This window comes from Oncorhynchus gorbuscha, linkage group LG05 (genome assembly GCF_021184085.1).
Source record: "Oncorhynchus gorbuscha isolate QuinsamMale2020 ecotype Even-year linkage group LG05, OgorEven_v1.0, whole genome shotgun sequence".
In the NCBI taxonomy this organism is placed as follows: Eukaryota; Metazoa; Chordata; class Actinopteri; order Salmoniformes; family Salmonidae; genus Oncorhynchus; species Oncorhynchus gorbuscha.
Window position 1 is genome coordinate 66,506,930 of NC_060177.1, and position 27,708 is coordinate 66,534,637.

A 27,708-nucleotide genomic window follows, 5' to 3' on the forward strand; every position below is an offset into this window, starting at 1 on the left:
TTTGAGAACGACTTCCATTCCACCAACTCAATCTGGGGAGTGCAAATAAATATACAAAGAACACAATATCAGTTCACTATTATTTTATAATAACCTTTTATTATTTGAATTGAATGATTCAAATTAACTTTATCAGTTTGAGTTCAAGTATGCGCCTGTAACTACACAGGAAGTAAGTAGAGTTGTGTTTCTCTCGTTTTGGTCTTTGTTTTAAACCGCCAAATTCTGAACCCGCATAGTAGGGTGGTGTTGTGCTCAGTTTACCAGTAAATCGTTGTCAGGGTACCTGTAACCGGTGAGTTTGTTACCTCGATATATTCCAAATTATTTTATAACATGTCTATCTATACCTGTATGTAGTACATTTTGTATATACATATGTTTTACCTAGCTAATGTTAACTACGGTACTCCGTAGTTAACTGACATGACAGCAAAGAGTGGTGACAGCTCTGCAGTACTAGCATACCATGTAAATAGGTATATGCTAAGTATATGCTAAGTAACTATCTATCTAGCTCTGCTTCCTAGTTATAACTGACCTGTTAGTGTCCCGTTTTTTAAAATCTAGGTAGGTGGACAGAAAAACAATGTGGAACGACGTTGAACTTTTAATCAATGAGGATACCAACACAGGTCGCCTTTGCAATGTTCGAGAGGAGAATAGTGGTCTGTACCAAGTGGATACTTTGGTCAAAATTGCCTCAACTGAAAAGGTAAGACCAAAAGTAGTCGATTAAACTCAACTCCGCGATTTACGTTGGAGCTCAGACTTCACATAAACTACCGTGCGCGATATTTTGTAGGGTGCTGAAATCAATCGTTTTTAAAATTTAAAACGTAATTTTACATGTTGTCAGAGGTCCAGTCCACCTCCACCCACAGTAGTCGTCGCTCAACTTGAGTTTAATTTTCTAGACGAAAAGTTAACGACTCAAACCACATGATTGATTACCTATACAGTTATGAATCACCTTCTACGTGAACACAGTATACAGTGCCGGTGTTGTTCCGAAAATCTCCCCTCCCCCTTCTAATGTCCTTAATTTTGGGGCTAGAGTCAAATACTTTCTGTCGCGCACACTAAACATTTCAGAACAACTATGGCTGAATTATTATCCTTACACTTTCAAAAATACTAGTCGAATAATACATGGGAGAGATGACGAATTCTGGCAAAGAGATTGATTTATAGACTAATACAAAAAATCAGTAGCAGATTTAGGTACGTGTGACATGGGCAGCCGCCCAGGGCGGCATCTTGCTGGTGGCTCGGGGCGCCGCGGGCGCTGAAGGGGGGATTCGCCCAGAGCGCCATACAAGCTAGAACCGCTACATACACTTGCAACAAATAGCCAAACCGAAAACTGCAGACCAAAATTCGTAATGCTACTAAGATCAGTTTAATGTTGGCTAAACTGACAACTGAGTGAAGAGCAGAAAGCAAAGGGGGTGGGGTTCTGTCAGGGGGGAGATTTTCGCCACAACACAGGTATTAGTTAACATTTACATTTAAGTCATTTAGCAGACGCTCTTATCCAGAGCGACTTACAAATTGGATTAATGATTGGCTCTTGACTCTTCAGTGCAAGTTGTTCACATTATTGTCTTCCTGCAGGTGTTGTCAGATCCTCAGCTTTACTCCTCCAGCAGTTCAAACTGCAACATTGTTGTTGCTGATTCAACTGTTATCCTGTTCGACCTCAGCTATCAGACTATTTTGCTGCATCTTGACTTTGGTTAGTATCTCTTTTGTGTTCTGTGTGTAGATGTCTAATCAAATGATGTTTCATTATGGTGAATGATGATAATTAAAAGCATGTTTATTTCAGACTCTGATGTGGATACTGTGGATGATTGTCTGGACGGACATTTTCTGGTGGTTTGCGAGAGAAACGGAAACCTCCATCTTATCTATGTGCCTCATAAGTGCACTCTTCTCACCATAGTAAGAGATGGGGCTGATCTCATATGCCCCATGATATTTCAGTGATTAAATGTGTCAGTGTCATACGTGTGCCAAAAGTGCTTGCATGCTGAGTGCAATATATCTTTTTTTATTAAAAAAAAGTTTTTTTTTACTCTTCTAGGCTTTGCTGAAGAATGTCCCCTCTGGAAAAGAGAGAACATATCGACATCTTATCCTACAGGAGGATAAGACATCTTTCGGTGAGTTGTTCATAGTTTGCCATTTCTTTGGAATAAAATGATACAGTATCATGTATCAGTGTGTTGAGGTGAAAGGTTAAACCTTATCTTTGTTGCCAGGGATGTACCACCTGTTCCTTCTTACTCAAGATGGATTTTTTCACATCACAAACCTTGCCCTGGAGAAGATTCAAATAGGTATTTAATTTTAATTAGGTTTTCAGATAGTTTTCTTTCACTTGAGACCTGTTATAGTTAACTTTCAATTATTTTAAACCATATTCTCTCATCTCTGTAGCTATTGAGAAAATGGACATTGGGGCTTTGAAAGAGGTATTTGGCTTTAACTATGTTGGAGATGGTAAAATAAAGATTTAAAACTATATGAAGTCAGAATAATAAAATAATTAACCCCTAACCATCACATCACATTGTTTCTCTCCAGCTCCAGTCTCGATTTAAGACAGACTTCTTTTCCACCAAGGAGATCCATGGAGGGGGATGTAACACAGCAGTGATGTGCAACCTTGGCAATGAAATCCACCTCATGATTGGGGTATGGTTGTGCGCAAGTAACTGCACTGCTTTGTTACAAAATATTTGTATGTAAAATGCAAAGATAAATCCTTGAAAACATAATGCAAGAACTGCTGCCGATTAATAGGAAGTTAGACTTTTATTCATCAAGTAGGCTATTCATACAGTATTTATTCAATTGTAACATTTTAACTTTATAGCTTCTCGCATGACTGATGTGGTTATGCGTTCTTTTTGCGTAGGCGGACGGGGAAGCTGTTCTAACCCACTGGAGATTGGATCATAGTCAGGGCATGATGTCTCTCTGTCAGTCCCTGGACTCCAGCCTAATACCAGGTGGTTTTAATAACATTTAACTGTCTGGCTTTGGTTAAAGCTACACTACTTTTCTCCCTGAATTGCTTATGTATGTTATCAATAGTTAGGCTATAGCATTATTTTGAATTGTTGTGTATTAATGTTGCAGTCAAATTTTGCCCTTATCTGTATTGTAGGGGTGAGAAAGATTCTGGTGGTGGACAATCTCATGTATGTTCTTAGCACAGAGGTGAGTCCAGCTGTATGAATCTCTATCAATCAGTTTATAATTAATTCTTTAGCTGTTTTGGTCATTAGAACATTTTAAAGTTGGACATGAATCTTTCTCTACCTTTCAATTGGTCTTAGAACATTCTGAGTCTTTGGGACCTGCATTTCCTCGTGATGGTGTGCTGCTGGCCTGACCTCTCCATCCATGACTTCCTACTCATCACAGAGTGTGACTCTGCTTCAATAGCCACGTATGTGTTCACTTCAATGCTATGCTATTGTTAGACCTATACTATTTCTATTAACATGATGTAATGTTTAATTTTTAAATGCTTGTGCTGTAATGATTTTGAAAGTAAAACCTCTCCTCTTCATAGGCAAGAAAGTGCCAGCACAAAAATCATTACATTGACCATGCAAAACAAAAGCCAGGTAACTCCAGTCTGTCTCTATGGTTTCTAGACAGCTACTTGTTAGTAATAGTCCCATCATGTACATACATTAATGCTCCTCTGGTATAAATAGTTGTAAGAATCATCTGAGGTCCTCTCAGACTGTGTTTGTTGATGGCAACGCCCTGTTTTGTTATCCTTAGATGAGGAGCCTGCAGGTGCGTTCTCTTCCCTCCATGACTGTCCTCTATTCTCTGGAGGTCTCCTCTACAGCCTGCCTGGTACAGACAAGAATAAGCACGGTAAACCATACATAATTTATAATCCACTCTGATTGCATCAGATATCAGGTTCAGAAAGTACACCAAATTCAAAATGTGCCTGATTGTAACGCATTGGAATGGAATTTAAGTGTATTACAATACCCATGTCGCGAAGGATAATGGAACAATAAGTCATTGTTATTTTACTTTAGATTATGAAAGTTTGTCAGAGCTTCAGCATCCTACCCAACCTCAGTACATTGTTTTTATCCTTCTGAATTTCAGGACACTATATATTTGCTAGAGGGGATTTATGAGAATTCACAAAAGTAAGTGTTTCTTTGGTTGTTTAAGGACACTAGAGTTTCCCTGAGTAAATACTCAGGTGGTGGAGTTTCACAAATAACTTTGAATAACAGTGAATTGATGTGTAAATGCAATTCTCTTTTTTTTCTGACAACTAGCTCTGAGGAGCATATATCCTCTGTCGTCATGAGATGCTTCACAGAGGCTTTGCCTGAGAACAGGTATAGTAGTGTCATCACGCACACAGCATATTTCCATATCCTTGCACTAGTTACATACAAGATGTCAGTATCAGTAAACACACATTTTTTTGTCCCCAGACTCAGCAGACTTCTCTACAAACACAAATTTGAGGAGGCAGAAAAGTTTGCCATAGCATTTGAGCTTGATGTTGAGGTTGGTGTAATTTTTCTGGGGTTGAAAATTTATTCGAACTAAAATGAATAATAAATGTACTTGACTGACCTGCCTCCTTGACCACCCAGCTTGTCTATAAGGTGAAGCTGGATTTTGTACTGGAGCAGCTGGCGTCAGCCTCTGTAGGTGGCAATGGGCAGGATGTATGGTCTGACCTGGTGGAGGAGGCAAAGACCAACCTGATGAAGATCATGGTGAGTTTTATCGGGGGGGGGGTGTATATAACAAAGCAAGATCAGACAGCCAGCTAACTTTCCTTAATATTCTGGAATATAAACATTGAATCTATAAACAAATAGACTTGAAAATGGGGATGGTATAATTCTCAAACTTTGACTGGTGTCAGAGAAGGGTATACGTTTGAATCACAAGCTGGCAAACCTACAGTAGATAGGGCCACAGTGTAATGATGTGCTATTTAACAGTGTGCAGGCCTTCTTGTTCCATACCAGTGTTCTTAAACAAGCCATCTACATTTTCAAATGTAAAAATTCCTTGAAAGGTTGAGATCAAATAAGTACACTGTGCTCAATGACGAGTGTGTTTGTGTGTCAGGATGAGCAGTATGTGGTGGAGTACTGCCTCAAGGCTCCGTGGCCGACCTTTGACACTGCAGAGAAGATGCTGAACCATGCCGCCTCCCGCTGCCCCTCCTCACAGATCCAGGAGGCTCTGGCTAGACTCGCCACCTTCTGCTGTCTCCACAGCCTGGACAAGTTCAAGTATGTTCAATTTGACTGTAATTCTATGCCTGGCTTGCTAAAGGGTATTGAGTATATGTATTGTAACTGTGTAAATTAGGGCCAAGCCTGTACTTGCATCCAGAAAGTATTCAGACACCTTGACTTTTTCCACATTTTGTTACATTACAGCCTTATTCTAAAATAGATTAAATAAAAACAATTCCTCATCAATCTACACACAATCGGGGTGGCAGGGTAGCCTAGTGGTTAGAGCGTTGGACTAGTAACCGGAAGGTTGCAAGTTCAAAACCCCCGAGCTGACAAGATACAAATCTGTCGTTCTGCCCCTGAACAGGTAGTTAATCCACTGTTCCTAGGCAGTCATTGAAAATAAGAATTTGTTCTTAACTGACTTGCCTGGTTAAATAAAGGTTAAAAAAAATAAAAAAATGTAAACCCATAATGACAAAGCGAAAACAGGTTTTTAGAAATTGTACCAAATGTCTAAAAAAACATACCGGTACCTTGTTTACTTAAGTATTAAGACCCTTTGCTATTGTAACAGTTTAGCTTCCGGCCCTCTCCTCGCCTCTACCTGGGCTCGAACCAGGAACCTTCTTCACACATCAACAACTGCCTCCCACGAAGCATCGTTGCCCATCGCCTCAAAAAAAACGTGACTTGCAGAGCAAGGGGAACAACAACTTCAAGGTCTCAGAGCGAAAAAAAACAATTTAACCAAATCTACACGCAATACCCCACAATGACAAAGCGAAAACTAGTTTTTATACGTTTTGCAAATGTGTTAAAAATAAACTGATACCTTATTTACATAAGTATTCAGAACCTTTGCCTTGATACTCGAAATTGAGCTCTGATGCATCCTGTTTCCATTGATTGACCTTGATGTTTCTACAACTTGATTGGAGTCCACCTGTGGTAAATTCAATTGATTGGACATGATTTGGAAAAGCACACCTGTCTAAATAAGGTCCCACAGTTGACAGTGGATGTCAGATCAGGTTGAAGGAATTGTCTTTAGAGCTCTGATACAGGACTGTGTCGAGCCACAGACCTGGGGAAGGGTACCAAAATATTTCTGCAGCAAGAACATAGTGTCCTCCATCATTCTTAAATTTAAGAGGTTTGGAACCAACAAGACTCTTCCTTGAGCTGGTCGCCCGGCCAAACTGCACAATCGGTTGAGAAGGGACTTGGTCAGGGAGCTGACTAAGAACCCAATGGCCACTCTGACAGAGCTCCAGAGTTCCTCTGTGGAGATGGTTGTCCTTCTGGAAGGTTCTCCCATCTTTACAGCACTCCACCAATCAGGCCTTTATGGTAGAGTGGCTAGATGGAAGCTGCGCCTCAGTAAAAGGCACATGACAGCCTGCTTGGAGTTTGCCTAAAGGACTCAGACCATGAGAAACAAGGTTCTCTGGTCTGATGAAGAGGAGTCTAGTCAGGATTGAGGCAAAGATGAACGGAGCAAAGTACAGAGCGATCCTTGATGAAAACCTGTTCCAGAGTGCTCAGGACCTCCGACTGGGGAAAAGGTTCATGTTTCAGCAGGAATGTCCTCGAGTGGCCCAGCCAGAGCCCGGACTTGAACCCGATCTAACATCTCTGGAGAGACCTGAAAATATCTGTGCAGCGTCACTCCCCATCGAACTTGACGGAGCTTGAGAGGATCTGCAGAGAAGAATGGGAGAAACTCCCCGAATTCAGATGTGCCAAACATGTAGCGTCATACTGAAGAAGACTCGAGGCTGTAATCGCTGCCAAAGGTGCATCAACAAATTACTGAGTAAAGGGTCTGAGTACTTAGTTATGCTAATGTGATATTGCAGTTTATTTTGAATACGTTTTGCAACATTTCCTGAACCAGTTCTTGCTTTGTTATTATGGTGTATTGTGTGTAGATTAAGTAATAAAATAAAAGCAATTTATTCCATTTTAGAATAAGGCTGTAACGAAAAGGAAAAAACATGGAAAAGTTGAGGGGTCTGAATACTTTCCTAATACACTGTTTAATTTCCTCCTGGTTGTTTCCCTCCAGTGGAATCTCCTGGATTGAGTTTCTGAACATCACAGACTACGTTGGGGACATGCTGTCCCACTTGAGAGAGGGAGACCTGAAGGGGGCCCAGCACCTTTGGCTTAGACACGAGGTAACACAAATTAGCACAATCAACTGTTGCACCATAAGACATCTAAAGGAGTTTCATATTTTTCTCTTGTAATATGTGGATTTTACTGGAAGATAATTGATATTTGTCTGCTGTTTCTGTGTTTATCCTGTAGGGAGAGATTGCAGTGCAGTTTGATGAGAGAGGTCTTGATGCTCTGCTCAGCTCCTTTCCAGAAGACCTTCCATCCCAGGACCTTTGTCTCTGGCTTAGGAGTGTCATTGTGCCCTTTGTTAGGAGAGTGGTACCTAGAGGACAGGTACAGTGGGCACCCACCATATTCTGTCAGGGCAGGAAACAGATCATGATGACATATGTTTTGATCAGTTTGTATTTACAGTATTTTGTTGACAAGGCTTTTAAACGATGTGTTTGTAGAAAATCGTTGCGAGGTGGTTGGAGCAGAGGGCCAGGATTCTGGAGTTAACAGAAAAGGTAAAGCCAACACCGTTTCATTGCTAGACTTGAGGAATAATTCTGAGTGCTCTAGTCAATAACTTGACTGATGTAGGTGATCACACACTTAAACATTTCCACATGTCTTCTGCCCCTTCACACTATTCTGTTCCTATAGGGAGACTGGCCCCAGAATGGACTGAACTTGGCGGAACTTGGGTTGCCGTCGTTATGGATGTGGATACCTTCTGTAAGCTGCATTTTATCACCTCTTTCCTTTGGTTACATTCACTGTCATCCCCCTCACTTCCTGTTCCCCTATGCGCTCTCAATTCATGCTCACTTTCAAACACTGGATGTCAAAATGTTATATGCTTAGTCATTGATTAGCAGGAAGTAACCTATCCTGTAATTGTGATTGGTGGTCTCAGGACGATGACTATGGTTCAGAGGAAGTGGAGCACCTCAAGTCCCTGGTCTCTAACCTCCGCCAGCTGCTGGACCTCTACAACAAGTACAACTGCAGGCTCTCCCTGTCAGTCTTTGAGAAGGTCTGTGTGTGACAGCCATCTGGGGATTGTCTGATTTGGATTCTTATCTTGTTGTTTTAAGTCTTGTTGAAATTCTTTGTTATTGTACATGGTATCTCTCTTTATCTGCACTGTGGGTATGTTTAGGCAAGTATCCGCAGCGTAGCATTCCTCATGCTGGATAAGGTGCCTGCCCCAGAGCTGATCCCTGCCACGGTGGAGGGCAGTGTCGGGCCCTACAGCCTGGAGCACCAGCTGCCCCTGGATGAGCTGCTGCTTCAGTACATCAAGGTGTCTACCCATCTACCAGGAGACACACTTTACTATGCTTTCTACTTGGCTGCAAATTAACTTAGCTGCTCATATTGTAAATGGCTGTCACTCTGGATTGTTGATTGTCAGACATAATCTGGTTTGAGTCATTACGTGTCATTTTTGTCTTTTCTCTCTATCCCACTAGGATCTGCTGGAGCGCTGCAGCTCACAGACCACTACGTTGTTCACAGAGTGGGAGGCCAAAGCTGTGGCTGTGCTTGGCTGCATCACGGCCACTGACGTGAGTTTATACACTAATTAACCACTTCCTGCCCTTCAAAGCTTGGCCACCAAATGGGATTGTAGATTTATGTACACGCCTTGATTGACATAGTATTCAACTGTGCTGTACCGTGTACAGCTGGTGGTAGACGCTGTGCTGGAGATCATGCAGAAGGCCGTGGTGCCCTGGACTGAGGTAGTGGAGAGGCTGGTCCAACAGCACTTGGAGATGGTGGGACCCAAGTAAGACTTACTGATCTGATCCTCCTCTGGTAACAGAGAGCCCTAACTCTCACTTGTTGCAGGCTTGTGGACTGCTTGGGTTCTAATCTTCCATAACCCATCCCACAGGCAGGAGCTTCTGAAGGAAAGCTACCGTCTGATGGAGATGAGGAAGCTGCTCAGAGGCTACGGGATCCGCAACTTCAACCTCTCCAACAACACTCAAATCATGGTAGGACTTTCAGGGTGTGTACAGTATGTAGATGTGTATATTTATGTAATTTCTGATCCATGTTGATTCTCCCTTTGTAGACACTGGTGAGGTACATCCTCAAGCAGGACCTCCCCACCTCCCTGGAGGACTCTCTGAAGCTGGCTGGGGCCTACAAACTCCCCACCTCCCAAATACACATCTTATACCTCATCCAGCTGATTAGCCAGAGCAAGGTACAGTATGTGAGCCCAGCCTATAGCTCTTCCCATGGTGGTTGTTGCTTTCTGATGGGGAATCTCTTTTGTTCTGTGTGTTTCATGTGTGTAATGTCTGTGTTGCATCGAAATTGCAGAGCGAGCCATGTGTGACACTCCTGAAAAAGCTTGCCCCCGAGGAGGCGGAGTGTGTGATCGAGAGGCTGGCTAACTGGGCACGACTGGAGCTGCAGGACAAAGACCATGTGTCTGAGGAGGTGAGCTTCGCTCGGGAGCAGTAGGGGTGTATTTGCATTCAGCAGATTTAAGACTATTCCAGGTCTATCATACGTTTATATTTGCAATGACATCTTATTTTAATAGGTTTGATATAATTTAGAAATAGTGTTTAGTAGTGAGGTTCTGTACATGCCATTTCTCAATAGGAGTATACTCTTCATGCAGAGTCACTTGGGTTCTTATTGTGGCCAATTTCTAACAGCACAAGAAGCACCAGATGGTCGTAGCACAAGTGATGGTGGAGGCACTGACTTTCTTACAGCGGATCCAGAAAGGTTGTGGCAGCTTTTAAACTCTATCAATGTAATACTTGAAAAGACCGATTGCTAAACCTCCCAATATTGACATCATCTCTCGAAGAATTGAACATTCAGTGTATGAGGTCTTGATAAACTGTGAGTGTACCAGAGTTTGTGTGGATGTGCTAAGAAACTTTTACGCGTTAATGTTAATTCTCTCCTGTTTAGGGGATGCCTTTAAAAGTGTGGATTGCGAGAACAATCTGATGATGTTTAAGGCGATTGCTCACCTACAGGTAAGGTTCAATCATGGAATGATCAAATCAAATTTTATTTGTCACATACACATGGTTAGCAGATGTTAATGCGAGTGTAGCGAAATGCTTGTGCTTCTAGTTCCGACAATGCAGTGATAACCAACAAGTAATCTAACTAACAATTCCAAAACTACTGTCTTATACACAGTGTAAGGGGATAAAGAATATGTACATAAGGATATATGAATGAGTGATGGTAAAGGGCAGCATACAGTAGATGGTATCGAGTACAGTATATACATATGAGATGAGTATGTAGACAAAGTAAACAAAGTGGCATAGTTAAAGTGGCTAGTGATACATGTGTTACATAAGGATGCAGTCGATGATGTAGAGTACAGTATATACGTATGCATATGAGATGAATAATGTAGGGTAAGTAACATTATATAAGGTAGCATTGTTTAAAGTGGCTAGTGATATATTTACATTTCCCATCAATTCCCATTATTAGAGTGGCTGGAGTTGGGTCAGTGTCAATGACAGTGTGTTGGCAGCAGCCACTCAATGTTGGTGGTGGCTGTTTAACAGTCTGATGGCCTTGAGATAGAAGCTGTTTTTCAGTCTCTCGGTCCCAGATTTGATGCACCTGTACTGACCTCGCCTTCTGGATGATAGCGGGGTGAACAGGCAGTGGTTCGGGTGGTTGATGTCCTTGATGATCTTTATGGCCTTCCTGTAACATCGGGTGGTGTAGGTGTCCTGGAGGGCAGGTAGTTTGCCCCCTGTGATGCGTTGTGCAGTCCTCACTACCCTCTGGAGAGCCTTACGGTTGAGGGCGGAGCAGTTGCCGTACCAGGCGGTGATACAGCCCGCCAGGATGCTCTCGATTGTGCATCTGTAGAGGTTTGTGAGTGCTTTTGGTGACAAGCCGAATTTCTTCAGCCTCCTGAGGTTGAATAGGCGCTGCTGTGCCTTCTTCACGACGCTGTCAGTGTGAGTGGACCAATTCAGTTTGTCTGTGAAGTGTATGCCGAGGAACTTAAAACTTGCTACCCTCTCCACTACTGTTCCATCGATGTGGATAGGGGGGTGTTCCCTCTGCTGTTTCCTGAAGTCCACTATCATCTCATTAGTTTTGTTGACGTTGAGTGTGAGGTTATTTTCCTGACACTACACTCCGAGGGCCCTCACCTCCTCCCTGTAGGCCGTCTCGTCGTTGTTGGTAATCAAGCCTACCACTGTTGTGTCGTCCGCAAACTTGATGATTGAGTTGGAGGCGTGCGTGGCCACGCAGTTGTGGGTGAACAGGGAGTACAGGAGAGGGCTCAGAACGCACCCTTGTGGGGCCCACGTGTTGAGGATCAGCGGGGAGGAGATGTTGTTGCCTACCCTCACCACCTGGGGGCGGCCCGTCAGGAAGTCCAGTACCCAGTTGCACAGGGCGGGGTCGAGACCCAGGGTCTCAAGCTTGATGACGAGCTTGGAGGGTACTATGGTGTTGAATGCCGAGCTGTAGTCGATGAACAGCATTCTCACACCTCTTGTCCAGGTGGGTTAGGGCAGTGTGGTTGAGATTGCATCGTCTGTGGACCTATTTGGGCGGTAAGCAAATTGGAGTGGGTCTAGGGTGTCAGGTAGGGTGGAGGTGATATGGTCCTTGACTAGTCTCTTCATGATGACGGAAGTGAGTGCTACGGGGCGGTAGTCGTTTAGCTCAGTTACCTTAGCTTTCTTGGGAACAGGAACAATGGTGGCCCTCTTGAAGCATGTGGGAACAGCAGACTGGTATAGGGATTGATTGAATATGTCCGTAAACACACCGGGCAGCTGGTCTGCGCATGCTCTGAGGACGAGGCTGGGGATGCCGTCTGGGCCTGCAGCCTTGCGAGGGTTAACACGTTTAAATGTATAATATAATATAATATAATAATAATATATGCCATTTAGCAGACGCTTTTATCCAAAGCGACTTACAGTCATGTGTGCATACATTCTACGTATGGGTGGTCCCGGGGATCGAACCCACTACCCTGGCGTTACAAGCGCCATGCTCTACCAACTGAGCTACAGAAGGACCACATGTCTTACTCACCTCGGCTGCAGTGAAGGAGAGACCGCATGTTTTCGTTGCAGGCCGTGTCAGTGGCACTGTATTGTCCTCAAAGCGGGCAAAAAAGTTATTTAGTCTGCCTGGGAGCAAGACATCCTGGTCCGTGACTGGGCTGGGTTTCTTCTTGTAGTCCGTGATTGACTGTAGACCCTGCCACATGCCTCTTGTGTCTGAGCCATTGAATTGAGATTCCACTTTGTCTCTGTACTGACGCTTGGCTTGTTTAATAGCCTTGCGGAGGGAATAGCTGCATTGTTTATATTCGGACATGTTACCAGACACCTTGCCCTGATTAAAAGCAGTGGTTCTCTCTTTCAGTTTCACGCGAATGCTGCCATCAATCCACGGTTTCTGGTTTGGGAATGTTTTTATCGTTGCTATGGGAACGACATCTTCGACACACGTTCTAATGAACTCGCACACCGAATCAGCGTATTCGTCAATATTTTCATCTGACGCAATAAGAAACATGTCCCAATCCACGTGATGGAAGCAGTCTTGGAGTGTAGAGTCAGCTTTGTCTGACCAGCGTTGGACAGACTTCAGCGTGGGAGCCTCTTGTTTTAATTTCTGCCTGTAGGCAGGGATCAGCAAAATGGAGTCGTGGTCAGCTTTCCCGAAAGGGGGGCGGGGCAGGGCCTTATATGCATCGCGGAAGTTAGAGTAACAATGATCCAAGGTTTTACCACCCCTGGTTGCGCAATCGATATGCTGATAAAATTTAGGGAGTCTTGTTTTCAGATTAGCTTTGTTAAAATCCCCAGCTACAGTGAATGCAGCCTCCGGATAAATGGTTTCCAGTTTGCAAAGAGTTAAATAAAGTTCGTTCAGAGCCATCGATGTGTCTGCTTGGGGGGGGGTATATACGGCTGTGATTATAATCGAAGAGAATTCTCTTGGAAGATAATGCGGTCTACATTTGATTGTGAGGAATTCTAAATCAGGTGAACAGAAGGACTTGAGTTCCTGTATGTTTCCTTCATCACACCATGTCCCGTTAGTCATGAGGCATACGCCCCCGCCACTCTTCTTACCAGAGAGATGTTTGTTTCTGTCGGCGTGATGCGTGGAGAAACCCGTTGGCTGCACCGCATCGGATAGCGTCTTCCCAGTAAGCCATGTTTCCGTGAAGCAGAGAACGTTGCAGTCTGATGTCCCTCTGGAATGCCACCCTTGCTCGGATTTCGTCAACCTTGTTGTCAAGAGACTGGACATTGGCAAGAAGAATGCTGGGAAGTGGTGCGCGATGTGCCCTTTTTCGGAGTCTGACCAGAACACCGCCTCGTTTCCCTCTTTTTCGGAGTCGTTTTTTTGAGTCGCTGCATGCGATCCATTCCGTTGTCCTGTTTGTAAGGCAGAACACAGGATCCGCGTCGCGGAAAACGTATTCTTGGTCGTACTGATGGTGAGTTGACGCTGATCTTATATTCAGTAGTTCTTCTCGACTGTATGTAATGAAATCTAAGATGACCTGGGGTACTAATGTAAGAAATAACACGTAAAAAAACAAAAAACTGCATAGTTTCCTAGGAACGCGAAGCGAGGCGGCCATCTCAGTCGGCGCCGGAAGTATATAATGATTTTGCAGAATGTGAGATGAAGGCCTCACCTGACTCACTATTTCTGGTCTTTGACCTCCTGTGCTGAAAGGATCCTAATCTACTACATTTACAGGAGGACTTTGACATCTTCCTCACCCCTAACAACTATGAGGACCCCAAGGTGCGAAAGCAGTTCCAGGAGTATCACATCACAGCCTATGAGAACACCCGTGCTCGAGGTCCCTCTAAGAGCAAGGTCACAGCCACCCCCATGGTGGCCAACGACCCTGACGGCAAGACCAAGAACATCTCCACTGAGGCTGGCCTCCGCCGCTTGGCACGGCAGCTCCAGCGCACGGAGCAGGAGCTGTGGGCTGACTTGGCCCTGCGTGCCCTGGGGGTCGGCAAGGTCGACAAGGCCCTCAAGATCCTCAGGTCAGGGGGAAGGGGAACCAAGTTTAGGGGGGTAGTAAAGGAAAGCAATGCCCATGTTCCTCACTTTTTAACATTTTTAATGAAGGCTTGTCATAATCTGAATATCTCATCCACAACATTGAAGTGTTTGATGGTAGTGTGGGCCTTTGCACTAAATTAACTCTGGTTACCTCCCTAATTGTGTCTCTCACTCCTTTCAAACCCATGACCCTGTCCCCATAGTGAGCTGTATAAGCACCATGGTACCACCAGCACAGGGAAGGTGCTTTTCAGTGCTGCCCAGAAGCTGTGCCAGATGCTGGAGGCAGACGTGCCCATGATCCTCCCTGAAGGCGTGGACCTCCCAGCAGTCATCCACAAGCTGGCCTGCCAGGCCGTCACTGTCTGCCACTCAGGTACTGTACAGCACTAACACCCTGAGCCTGGAGGTTAACCCAAGTCTTTATGGGAACTCACACATTTCATTTTAGAAGGCGCTTATCCTCCAATGGTTTAAGTGTAAGTAGTTCACATAAAGTGACACTGTATGACTTTAGCACCCTAGTAAGTGATACCTCTGACTTGAGTATGTGCTCCCTATTCTTTCTTGTTTCTCTCAGACCTGCTCCTGGACTGTGTGGAGCTGTGTAAGAGCACACGGGCTGCCATGGATGTCTACCACCAGTGTCAGCTGTCAGACAACTATGGCTTCATAGCAAAGGTGAGTGCCAGTACGACACTTCACTTTTCCCCATCGGGCTACCAGATTCTTCAATGACAACCCTAATCAATAGATTATAATATTAGACATTCACTTAGTCTTTGTTCATGTTAGGTCATCAGGCTTTAATGTCACTGCCATGTGTTCAGGATTTGTCTCTGGCGGCTGAAAGGGACCCGTACTCCCAGTGGAGCTTCCAGGATGTCTTTAAAGAGGACTGCATCATCCTGGACCCCGTGTCTGTCTTGCCAGTCCAGTATGAGATCACCAACTGTCTGCTGCCCTTCTCCTCAGGTACCTAAAATCCTGCAGACTAAGTGTCTCGTATCTGGTATCTTTTTAACATTGTATCATGTGTGATGTTATAATACTTTATAATGCCCAAGCATTGTTATTGATTTGAATTGCATTTAACTCATGTTAATTCATGTTGCAGATAGAAAGCTTTACCCACTGGACTGCTCCTGTCTTTCTCACTGCTCTTTCCAACAAGGTAGCTACTGCAGTTTCCTCCAATTAATAGATGGATATAAATGCAGTTTTTATGCACCCTTAGCCTCATGTGTCCTTGTCCACGTGCAGATGCCAACTTCCTGAACCCGCTACTGGTGCCTCTGGCCTCCATGCATCAGATGCTGCAGGAGTGTAGTCAATTGGAGCTGGCCCTCAGACTGCTGGTCAACTCCTTTGGCAGCTGTCTGCAGCACGTCACCTCCAACATCATGAACATCAAGCTCGGCATTCAGGTATGATGACTACAGTACAGTATCAATGTCCAGATTATGTTTTTCAGGTGTTTTTAAGTGTTTTCTGTAGCAGAGGTATACTAATGTACATTTGTTGAGTGAGCAATTTTTTTGTAGCGTAAATGATGAACATACAAAAGATTACACCTGAAGTATAACAGTAGGATATCAGTGCAAGAGTTTTACCACATTTGTACAAAATAGAAAACAAACAATATAAAAAATTTAAGGGAAAAAACTGACTCGAAAACAGGAAAAAACCCAGTGTGGTTCATGTACCCCTGTATGCCTCCCCACCTGGTGTTTTGTACAGATAGTCTACTTCACTAACACATGAAACTAAGGAAATTGACATCAGTCAGGGGTGTACTGTAGTGTCTCACCTGGAACCATGAGCAAGCAGTCCCTTGATCAGTCTTTGCATTTCTGTTGATGTTGCTACATATCTCTGTCTAGATTTACACTTGTCTCACTGCAGCTGTGTCTGTTCTCTGGACCACTATTCTATATTGTGAAGGGAAGTATTTACATTTTACGTGTTCCCTTTTCAGCTCTATGGCCCGCAGGCTCTGCAAAAATATAGGGCGTGCTTGAGTGATTTGAGAACAACTACTCTGTCCTCTATCAATGCTGTTGCAGTTGCCCTCCTGCACAAGGTGATGTGAGACTATTGTCCTGGATTTCAGGCGAGGATGTCTGACATTCTTCTTTTCAATAAAATGACATTATATTCCGGCCATGCTGTATGTGTAATTTACAATAGACTAACATGATTACTATAACAACTGGTGTTTTTACTCTGTGCAAAAGGTGTTTAACTGGAGAGTGGTGGATTGTGACCTGGCTATTGGACTCTGCACTCTCCTGTCCAAAACCGAGGTGTTTAAGATACTGTGGAAGGTGATCGACAACACTTGGCAAAACTATGATAAGATCTTGGTAAGATTATTATACTTCTATACTGTCATTATCTGTTCCATCTTGAATGGTTTGTCATTGTTTTGATTCATGTTGTGTGTGACAGTCGGTATGTCCATGATTTTCAGGCTGTGGCTATGGTGGGGGCCCATCTCTGTAACTTGTACAGCGAGCAGGAGGAGCGGAAGAAGTTTCTCTCGGTCATCACCGACGCAGAGTGGGGGATCGAGCTGGGCAAATTAGGGGTGTGTTGATCTTCAATGTTTTTTTCCCCCTATCTATTTAACATTTGCAGTCTTTCAGACATGGCTGGTTTTTTGAAGAAATCATGATGTTAAACTTTGTGTTAATACCTGCTAATTAGGTGCATTCTTAACGTAATCTACCCTCCCTGCCTTACAAAAGGACTCTGTTTAAAAGCCTTGTCTCTCTTCCCAGATATCCATCCAGTCTGTGTTTCGTCAGTGTCCGGAGATGAAGAGTAACCTCATTCCTACCCTGGTGAAGAACAAGAACACCACCCCTGAGATTATCCTCCAGTACTGCAGGTGAGCTGTTATAGGAAGTCAACATGCTACTTCAATCTTTAGTTTTTGGGTCTGATACTACTGCATGCTTTGTAGTTGCCTATTGCTGTCTTGTGACGTTACGCTGTAATTAATGAGTGTATGTATGTCCTGTGTGTTCCTCCTACCTGCAGCACCTTTGATCTGAACAGAGATGAAGTGATAAACCAGTACATCACCACCCTGCTGCAGGAGGAGGAGGAGGGGGAAGGGGCAGCAGACCCTGGGGCGGGACAGGGGGAGCAGCCGCTAGGGCATGCAGACGCCCTGGAGAGAGCTCTGCAGATCATCCCTATGCTGCACAGCACCAGAAACCTCACCATCAGCCTCAGTGCTGCCATACTCAAGGTCTGAGCATACACAACTCTCAGCCTAGGTTTAGGGGTTGATGGTAGGACGTAATGATGTGTAGAGGAAATGAAGTGTTTAACTAGCTCTTGTGTTCCCTTTCCTCCTCAGCTAAGTCCATATAACTATGAGAGGATTGAGGGGGTGCTCAGGATCATACAGACCGCTGATGAGCAGATCACCAGCATCTCAATCAGTCAGGTGTGGCATCTTGATTTCTACTGTGTCTTTGTGCTACATACCTCTGCTAAATAAGTGTAATCCTCAATGTCATATTTTCTTTGGCATTACGATCAAGTCTCATCCACACGCAATACATTTCCCTCATCTCCAGGCAATAGGTCTGCTCCAGCACCTGAAGTCCTACAAGCGCATCTCTCCCCCTACAGACCTGGAGAGCAGCCACCTTCTGGAGAATGGCCTGGAACCCTCGGCCCTGGCCAACATCAGACTGCCCTTCCACCTGCTCATGCAGACCACCAGCTACTGGAAGATCCTCTGTGAGTACTATACTCAGTTTAAGCTTACAATGTTCATGTGGTCAATAAGTGTTCATAAATAAATGATTGAGTGGACCTTTTGCATACTCTAGCTCGTATAAGGATTTGACGGATTCTCTTTCTGTGTTTAGCTCCAGAGCTCAGTGAGGAGACCTTTCCTACTCTGCTTCTGATAAGCAAGCTGATGAAGGTACAGTACTCTGCTCCACTGGTGGCTGTGGTTTATACTGTACATTACTGTTATGTTTGTCTTTAGATATGAGTGGTAAGCCTACCAGAATTTGAACTAATATTGGCGATGTATTAGTTGTTTCTATTGACTTTAATTTGGTCACCTGTGAATTTGATCCTACTTCTTCCTGCCTTCTGTCAGGTGAGCGTTGACAAGCTGTACATGTCAGCAGTGAACCATGTGTTTGAGAAGAGTATGAAGCCCTTACTCCTCGAGCAACATAAGAGGAGGCAAAAACACACCTCCAGCAAGGAGACCTTCAAGGTGGCTAAGACCATCATGGGGTACATTCACTGCATCCAGAACCCAGAGTGGGCCGCTGCCACAGCCCATAAAATCGCTCAGGAGCTGCCGCCAGGTCAGACCGTTAGCCATTCAAAGTGCCATGCCGCTGTTCACGGAGGAGCCGGCCTCTGCATCAATGTTCATCCTATTCACTTTTCTCTGCTGTAGGCACTGAGAAGACCCAGTCATTAAAGTTCTGCCTAGCTCTTGGTGACGCATGGCTGAAGGACCCAAAACTTGAGGTTAGACCACATGTTTTGTGTTTAGATTGTGTTGATGCTCTGCGGTCCTCAATGTTGAACTATTATCGATGTAGTTATATCTATTATGTCTGCGTCAGCTGCTTGAATTCAGGATACCCAGTCTTCCCTTTCATGCTTTTTTTCGTATATCTAGTCCATTTTTGTAGAATAAAAATTCTCTCCCCTCCGTCTTGTCCCCTGAGCAGGAGGCAGCGCGGACCAGGGTGGAGACCTTCCTGTCCAAGCTGAAGCTGCAGTTCCAGCGCTCGGCCACAGAGAACGTCCTGATGTCCAGCCAGCTGAACAGCCCAGAGCACCTAAAGCTGACAGGGCAGCCCGCCCGCCTCATCGTCATCCTTTACGAACACAGCAGTGTAGAGCAACGCTTCAGGGGCTCTGCTGGCCAAACCCACCCTGGTGAGCCCTCCACCATAACCAGACCAACCACATGTAGGCCCCCTCTTATTGCCATATGGCTCCATGTACCTGTCTGGAGGGCTATGTGGAGCTACAGAATCACTGTATTGATGATATGTACTATAGTCCTTTTTAGAGCAAAATGGAACCAGACTATTTTCAGATTAAACATTTAATTTTTTTGTATGACTAGACATTCATGCTGTATGCAAAGAAATAGCAGCCATCAATAGTGTGGATTTTCTGAAGATCCGAAGCATGCTGCTGGAGAAATGGATCTGCAAAACCGGCCCAGCTGTAGCCAAGGTATGACCAACCTTACACTGTCTCTGATCTGCCACAGGTAGACTGGATGAGCTCATCACTAGGGGAGAAAATAGTAATTTTGCACGACATTTTGGAGTATGTGATACATCCTAACCGAAGGCTCTTTATTTTGAAGGACATCAACAACCAGGATTGTGTCAATGACATTCAGGAGGATTCAGATCTTATGAGGTAGCTCCCTGCATTCATCACTTGACTATCATAGCCTTACAGTTCACTATAGACCATTAACAAGGGATGTCTCCCATGTCCCCCTCTCTCAGGGTGGTGTACCTACTGCAGATCTATTCCATGGATGTGGGAGTCTGTCTGTTGAGCCCTATCCTCTCAGCAGAAACATGGGTGAGTTTGTAGATGGGATAGGTCAGGATTGATCTATAAGTTCCTATATTAATCATTACAAGTTCCACATTTAGTTTGGAATTGGTGGGCTGGTGGGAAACAGTAGGGGGCTTTACAGAATTGGCTAACACTTAACGCCATGTCATAACAGCGGACAACTTGTCATGACCCATATTTTTACACCTGCTGTGACATATGTTGCATTATTTTATGGCTGGTTATGACACTTACATAAGTGTCAACCCACATTTATTCAAATAAGTGTTTTTTTCCCTGCCAAGAATTTTCCTTTCATGGAAAGTTTGTTTCTTAAATCCTTTAAGAAACACGAAGCATTATGACCATCGTAATCATATAAGCCAGATAGGACTATCACGTACATGACCTTATATCAGTCATCAGTCAAAAAGAGGGTGTCTTGTCCTGCTCCTGCATTCATCTCAGTCATCAGCAACAGAGCATTGGGGTAGATTCATGTCTGACATCAATGTGTGTGCAATTACAATGACAATTTAACATGGTACATAAAAAAATTATATACTGCTCAAAAAAATTAAGGGAACACTAAAATAACACATCCTAGATCTGAATGAATGAAATATTCTTATTAAATACTTAGTTGAATGTGCGGACAACAAAATCACACAAATTATCAATGGAAATCAAATTTATCAACCCATGGAGGTCTGGATTTGGAGTCACACTCAAAATTAAAGTGGAAAACCACACTACAGGCTGATCCGACTTTGATATAATGTCCTTAAAACAAGTCAAAATGAGGCTCAGTAGTGTGTGTGGCCCCACGTGCCTGTATGACCTCCCTACAACGCCTGGGCATGCTCCTGATGAGGTGGCGGATGGTCTCCTGACCTGGACTAAAGCATCCGCCAACTCCTGGACAGTCTGTGGTGCAACGTGGCGTTGGTGGATGGAGCGAGACATGATGTCCCTGATGTGCTCAATTGGATTCAGGTCTGGGGAACGGGCGGGCCAGTCCATAGCATCAATGCCTTCCTCTTGCAGGAACTGCTGACACACTCCAGCCACATGAGGTCTAGCATTGTCTTGCATTAGGAGGAACCCAGGGCCAACCGCACCAGCATATGGTCTCACAAGCGGTCTGAGGTTCTCATCTCGGTACCTAATGGCAGACAGGCTACCTCTGGTGAGCACATGGAGGGCTGTGTGACCCCCCCCCCTCCCAAAGAAATGCCACCCCACACCATGACTGACCCACCGCCAAACCGGTCATGCTGGAGGATGTTACAGGCAGCAGAACGTTCTCCACGGCGTCTCCAGACTCTGTCACGTCTGTCACATGTGCTCAGTGTGAACCTGCTTTCATCTGTGAAGAGCACAGGGCGCCAGTGGCGAATTTGCCAATCTCTGTGTTCTCTGGCAAATGCCAAACGTCCTGCACGGTGTTGGGCTGTAAGCACAACCCCCACCTGTGGACGTTGGGCCCTCATACCACCCTCACGGAGTCTGTTTCTGACCGTTTGAGCAGACCCATGCACATTTGTGGCCTGCTGGAGGTCATTTTGCAGGGATCTGGCAGTGCTCCTCCTTGCACAAAGGCGGAGGTAGCGGTCCTGCTGCTGGGTTGTTGCCCTCCTACGGCCTCCTCCACATCTCCTGATGTACTGGCCTGTCTCCTGGTAGCGCCTCCATGCTCTGGACACTACGCTGACAGACACAGCAAACCTTCTTGCCACAGCTAGCATTGATGTGCCATCCTGGATGAGCTGCACTACCTGAGCCACTTGTGTGGGTTGTAGACTCCGTCTCATGCTACCACTACTGAAAGCACCGCCATAATTCAAAAGTGACCAAAACATCAGCCAGGAAGCATAGGAACTGAGAAGTGGTCTGTGGTCACCACCTGCAGAACCACTCCTTTATTGGGAGTGTCTTGCTAATTGCCTATAATTTCCACCTGTTGTCTATTCCATTTGCACAACAGCATGTGAAATGTATTGTCAATCAGTTTTGCTTCCTAAGTGGACAGTTTGATTTCACAGAAGTGTGATTGACTTGGAGTTACATTGTGTTGTTTAAGTGTTCCCTTTATTTTTTTTGAGCTGTGTGTGTATATATATATTTATTTATTTATTTGCTCTATAGATATATATATTTGCTCTATAGATATAGATATATTTGCTCTATAGATATAGATATAGTTATCTATCTATAGAGCAAATATATCTTATAAATACACTGACACATAGGCTATGATGTAATGGAATGTTTTACCTTTTGTGGGTTTTGACACTTGTAGGTGTCACAACAGCAATAAATTAACTCTATGTTACAACAGTGTTATGACTGTTACAATGCTCGGTGTCACGTAAAGTGTTACCCAGAAGTGTGTATGTCAGTGTTGAATTCCCATTGTTGATATCTTCCTAGCCCCTCAGCAGTTCTGGGCCACGTCTTACTTTCTGCCACCGGAGTCGAGCCCTGCTTTGTCTCATCCACATCGCTGACCCCACCACCCTGGAAACACAGCTACACATCCCCAAGACACAAGTCCAGTAAGCGATCCTTGCTCTGATAAAGGCCAGTAGCCATGACTGATTGTCTGTACCTGACTGCTGCTGTTCTGTTGCTGTTTTTCCTTCTGCAGGTATTACCTGAAGTGCTACATCTACCTGTCTCAGCTGGAGGACCTAAACATCCCTTACACAGTGGAGTCGTTCCTCAACAGTCCCAAAGAGGGCATGGTCAAGGGACTGTGGAAGAATCACAGTCATGAGCCACAGGTAGGCTTGACTTGACCAATGTACTGGATGCTTTAGATGATTTCAGTCGGTTTCATTCAATGTGATGCAACCAAGATGAGGTAGTCAGGTTTGTATTGAGCTGAAGTTGCCTCCTGTCTCTGCAGGCTGTGCGTCTGGTGGCAGACCTTAGCCTGGAGTACCAGGTGTTTGACCCTCAGCTGTGGAATGGGTTACTGCAGAAACTACTGGGCTTCAACATGGTGAGAAGAGGCAGTCCACACAGTTTCAAGAACAATACTACTGCTAGAAATATTAGATTCTGCAGTCTGTCGTGTCAATGAAGTTATATGGCATTAAGACAGGATATGTTGTGGTGGCACCAAATTTGGTATTCCCATCTGCTCTTCAGATAAGTGACTTGCAAAAGGTATTGGAGGCACTGGGAGCTGTCCCCTCTCTCTGGCAGGTAATTACCACCAGGTTCAACGTGTCTCAAGGAGCCCATTTTGTACATTTTAAGGAGAGAAAATTCACAGCCACCACCTACTCTTTTGGCTTGGACAGTTGTTGTTAAAGCTGTATTTTTTTTTTTTTTCATCCAGGTCTCCAGTTTTTCCAGGACCTGGAGAAGTATGATCCTGGCCCCATTTGTATCAGGTAAATTGATCTATTAGACCACAACTCAAAAACATGAGGGTGAGATGGAGAAAGTCAGCAGAATCACTGGTTATGTTCTCTGTCACACAGCATCTCTTCCTCTGAGCCCCCAACAGCAGGCAACCCTCTACAGGACCTTTGTTCTCCTTCTTAAGTACGTTCTGTTGCTTTATAGAATAGGTTGATAACGATTTCTAGTCACATAGGGATCAAGAATGGTGTCATGGCATTACCATGGTAACATTACTACACAATTCCTCAAATCTTTGACAATGTGCTGATTCATCCTTTATTCTCCATGTCCCACTCATCCCAGCATCTTCCCTGGTCTCTGGCAGGTGCCCTTTCCTGTTGAATCTGGACCTGATAGGCATCGCCAATCGCTTTGCCCAGTTCAGTTTGCCAGGCTTTGCCCTAGGTGCCCTCCTGCTCATCCCTTGTACCAAGAGGAAGGGACAGCAGATTCAGGTGATGCAGCTGGGTCTGGGGGTTCCATAAGGATAGTGGTGGTAGTGGCACACTACCAGCCCCCTAACACATCTGCCCTTTATCAAATTGTTCTCTGCATCTTTAGATGGAATTACATAAAATTGTTTTGGTTTAACAATAGCCACAAACTGTCCAAGACTCTGAATAAAACTATTAAAGGTATTGGGAGTGTCTATGCATGAGTCTCTTCCCCTTGTTCGATGTGCTTACTGTGTAGTGTATATGATTGCTCCCTCCCAGGGCCTCCTGTCAGCATGTAACCCCATTACCATCCTGGAGCAATTGGATGAGCATATGAACACTGGGGAGTTGGCAGGGGTTCCCTCACAGGTGAGCTGCAATCATGTTCTCTTATTGCCTTCATTAGTTAACCACTCTTGGCTCTACTGTATTTTTTATTACATCTGTTCTCCATAATCTTTTACACATTGGATTATTTTGTTTAGTTGTTGAGAAATGTTGTATGGAATTCAGAATGTGTCATTAACTCATTTCTTCTCCACCCCAGATAAGGGACACAGTCTTGATGTTCATTTGCCAAAACAGGCAGTACCAGAAGCTGTGGAAGACCAAGTACTTTAATCTTCTCAAGCAACACATTGTGTCAAGTGGTGACTCCAACCAGGTGAAGAACTTGGTAGATTATTTGATCTCCCACAGCTGGTAAGTCCTCAAAGCAGTAATTTTACAAGCATCATTTTATGTATAATTGAATGAAAATGTTAACATCACACTCCAGGCAGGTATGAGCAGAGAAATGTTTGTTTCTAATATACGTAATTACTTTAATCCTTACCCTTTGACCTCTGGTGTTCAGTGAGGAGGATGCTAACTCCCTGGCCCATGAGTATCTGAAACACAGGGAGCGTAAAGGGAAACTAATACCAGACATGTCCCCTGCATCCAGTGCCCTGAAGGTAACTATAGTCGGCAATCCTATATAACATAAATTGTTACTAATGTGAAATTAAATAAATATATGCCATTTAGCAGACACTTTTATGCAAAGCAACTTAGTCATGTGTGCATACATTTTTGTTTTTGTATGGGAGGCCCCAGTGGGAACCAAACCTAAGATCCTGGCATTGTTAGTGCCATGCTCTACCAACTGAGCCACACAGGACCACTAATATGTCATTTCACTTTTAATTTGTATTTTTCTGGCTTGTTTTGCAGAGGTTTCTCAGCATCGATATAGACAAGTAAATGGTGTGGATATGAACAGGATTAAGAACACATATGGGACATAAAATATATTCACAGTATGTTTATTCAAATGTGTGTCTCTTTGGGCTAGAAATGCAATGTTTGCACTTACTGTCTCCTTACTCAATCTATTCACATGTAATATTCACTGTATCTATTTTATAAAGAACTACACACTAAACATTGTTTCTGGTGGAAAACGTTATAGTGGAATGACTAATGACATTTTTATTACAACATATAGTTATCAAGCAATATAAAAAGTTGTCTACAGTTATTTTAGTTAAAGCAGCAATTAACATTTACATTTTAGTCATTTAGCAGACGCTCATATCCAGAGAGACTTGCTTTTTACCTTCAATTTCCTGTCCTACACCATACCAGTCTCTGTCTTGCCTACATGTGTGAAAACATTGATTTTCTTCATTCTGTAGTAAAAGATCTAGGAAGTGAAGGCCCAGTGCAGTCAAAATGAGTTTTTCCTGTGTTTTGTATCACATTATTCAACACTTAATGAAACTAACTCAAAGTGTGAAACAATTTGGTCAGTCATCACCAGGCTGTAAATGAGTTATTAGATCAATAAGAAAAGTTCAAAACCTCTGCCAATGACTGCTAGTTATTAGTTTTTCTCTCCCCACTCATGCCACTCATAGAAAGTCCTAGCAACATTCTTGCTTGAGATACTGCTTTCCTGCAAAGAAGCTATTTTTGTTACTTGACATGTCTGTATTTGAACATTACAAACCATCTACTTGGTACTATCCAAATAAAGTGTTACCGAAATAATATTTTCAGGCTCTGATTTATATGTTATGATGTTCCTGTCACATAGGAATTATACAGCATTGCGCTGTGAACCACAGTATGAAATGTATTTTACCATCTCAAATGGAAAAATACCAATGGCATGTTCAGAAGTAAATGGTCTACTGGTATGATCATCATTTAAAGGAAATTCTATTACATTTACATAAGTAATTTAGCAGTCACTATCTGATATACAGTTTGAAGTCTAAGTTTACATACACCTTAGCCAAGTGGGTCAGAAGTTTACATACATAAGTTTACATACATTTGGTAGCATTGCCTTTAAATTGTTTAACTTGGGTCAAACGTTTCGGGTAGCCTTCCACAAACTTCCCACAATACGTTGATTGAGATTTGGCCCATTTCTCCTGACAGTGTTGGTGTAACTGAGTCAGGTTTGTAGGCCTCCTTGCTCGCACACGCTTTATCAGTTCTGCCCACACATTTTCTATGGGATAGAGGTCAGTGTTTTGTGATGGCCACTCCAATACCTGGACTTTTGTCCTTAAGCCAGTTTGCCACAACTTTGGAAGTATGCTTGGGATCATTGTCCATTTGGAAGACCCATTTGCGACACAGCTTTATCTTCCTGACTGATGTCTTGATGTTGCTTCAACATAATTCTCCTTCCTCATGGTGCTATCTATTTTGTGAAGTGCACCAGTACCTCCTGCAGCAAAGCACCTCCTCCACATGATGCTGCCATCCCCGTGCGTCACGGTTGGGATGGTGTTCTTCGGCTTGCAAGCCTCCCTTTATCCTCCAAACATAACGATGGTCATTATGGCCAAAAAGTTATATTTTTGTTTCATCAGACCAGAGGACATTTCTCAGAAAAGTACGATCTTTGTCTCCATGTGCAGATGCAAACCGTAGTCTGGCTTTTTTATGGTGGTTTTGGACCAGTGGCTTCTTCCTTGCTGACCTGCCTTTCAGGTTATGTCGATATAGGACTTGTTTTACTGTGGAGAAAGATACTTTTGTACCTGTTTCCTCCAGCATCTTCACAAGGTCCGTTGCTGTTGTTCTGGGATTGATTTGCACTAAAGTACGTTCATGTCTAGGAGACGGTACGCGTCTCCTTCCTGAGCGTTATGATGGCTGGGTGGTCCCATGGTGTTTATACTTGCGTACTATTGTTTGTACAGAAGAAAGTGGTACCTTCAGGCATTTGGAAATTGCTCCCAAGGATGAACCAGATTTGTGGATGGCTACAATTTTTTTTCTGAGGTCTTGGCTAATTTCTTTTGATGTTCCCATGATGTCAAGCAAAGAGGCACTGCGTTTGAAGGTAGGCCTTGAAATAAATCCACAGGTACAGCTCCAATTGACTCAAATGATGTAAATTAGCCAGAAGCTTCTGAAGCTGTGGCATCATTATCTGCAATTTTCCAAGCTGTTTAAAGGCACAGTCAACTTAGTGACCCACTGGAATTGTGATACAGTGAATTATAAGTGAAATCTGTCTAAACAATTGTTGGAAAAATGACTTGTGTCATGCACAAAGTAGATATCCGAACCGACTTGCCAAAACTATAGTTTGTTTAACAAGAGTGGTTGAAAAACAAGTTTTAATGACTCCAACCTAAGTGTATGTAAACTTCTGACTTCAACTGTACATTTTTAGGGGGGGCTTTTTAAAATGTCTGTTTGGTCATGGCAGGAGCTTTGTTCCTCTGGCAGTTATTTCCTTTGGCTTGTGAAGTGTGTCTGTGGATAGATGTATGATGACCAAACACTTTCGCACCTCACTGAGGCAT

General features: G+C 43.8%; 1 protein-coding gene across 2 annotated transcripts; it reads left to right on the plus strand.

Moving 5' to 3' along the window:
• kntc1 (kinetochore associated 1) lies at positions 1-25,929 on the plus strand. 2 transcript variants are annotated; one of them, XM_046350783.1, is made up of 62 exons: positions 1-295; positions 571-715; positions 1,618-1,738; positions 1,832-1,947; positions 2,090-2,168; positions 2,268-2,345; positions 2,446-2,480; positions 2,593-2,703; positions 2,927-3,020; positions 3,179-3,231; positions 3,351-3,463; positions 3,590-3,644; positions 3,808-3,906; positions 4,153-4,196; positions 4,332-4,394; positions 4,494-4,569; positions 4,659-4,784; positions 5,146-5,312; positions 7,333-7,444; positions 7,578-7,721; positions 7,841-7,897; positions 8,037-8,108; positions 8,290-8,409; positions 8,536-8,679; positions 8,849-8,944; positions 9,065-9,168; positions 9,277-9,379; positions 9,460-9,594; positions 9,714-9,833; positions 10,058-10,130; positions 10,323-10,390; positions 14,139-14,440; positions 14,663-14,835; positions 15,040-15,140; positions 15,290-15,434; positions 15,577-15,633; positions 15,723-15,886; positions 16,438-16,542; positions 16,697-16,825; positions 16,933-17,049; positions 17,243-17,352; positions 17,505-17,718; positions 17,830-17,919; positions 18,053-18,218; positions 18,350-18,408; positions 18,592-18,808; positions 18,904-18,977; positions 19,184-19,394; positions 19,588-19,700; positions 19,837-19,892; positions 19,985-20,063; positions 22,473-22,597; positions 22,690-22,825; positions 22,951-23,046; positions 23,196-23,252; positions 23,389-23,443; positions 23,534-23,597; positions 23,782-23,911; positions 24,173-24,262; positions 24,441-24,595; positions 24,750-24,849; positions 25,109-25,929. In XM_046350783.1, exons 2-62 carry the CDS (start codon positions 590-592, stop codon positions 25,136-25,138), a joined length of 6,624 nt encoding a protein of 2,207 aa, XP_046206739.1. In that variant the 5' UTR covers positions 1-295; positions 571-589; the 3' UTR covers positions 25,139-25,929. The 2 variants fall into 2 exon arrangements, with proteins under 2 accessions (XP_046206739.1, XP_046206740.1); XM_046350784.1 differs by having other exon boundaries at positions 1-172.
• The last annotated feature ends 1,779 nt before the right edge of the window (positions 25,930-27,708 follow it).

Excerpts from the sequence above, each read along its gene's own strand:
- kntc1 (XM_046350783.1), top strand. The coding sequence starts at position 590 with ATGTGGAACGACGTTGAACTTTTAATCAATGAGGATACCAACACAGGT. Across the intron at positions 1,739-1,831 it reads TTTGCTGCATCTTGACTTTG|ACTCTGATGTGGATACTGTG; the intron begins GTTAGTATCTCT and ends TGTTTATTTCAG. Across the intron at positions 2,169-2,267 it reads GGAGGATAAGACATCTTTCG|GGATGTACCACCTGTTCCTT; the intron begins GTGAGTTGTTCA and ends CTTTGTTGCCAG.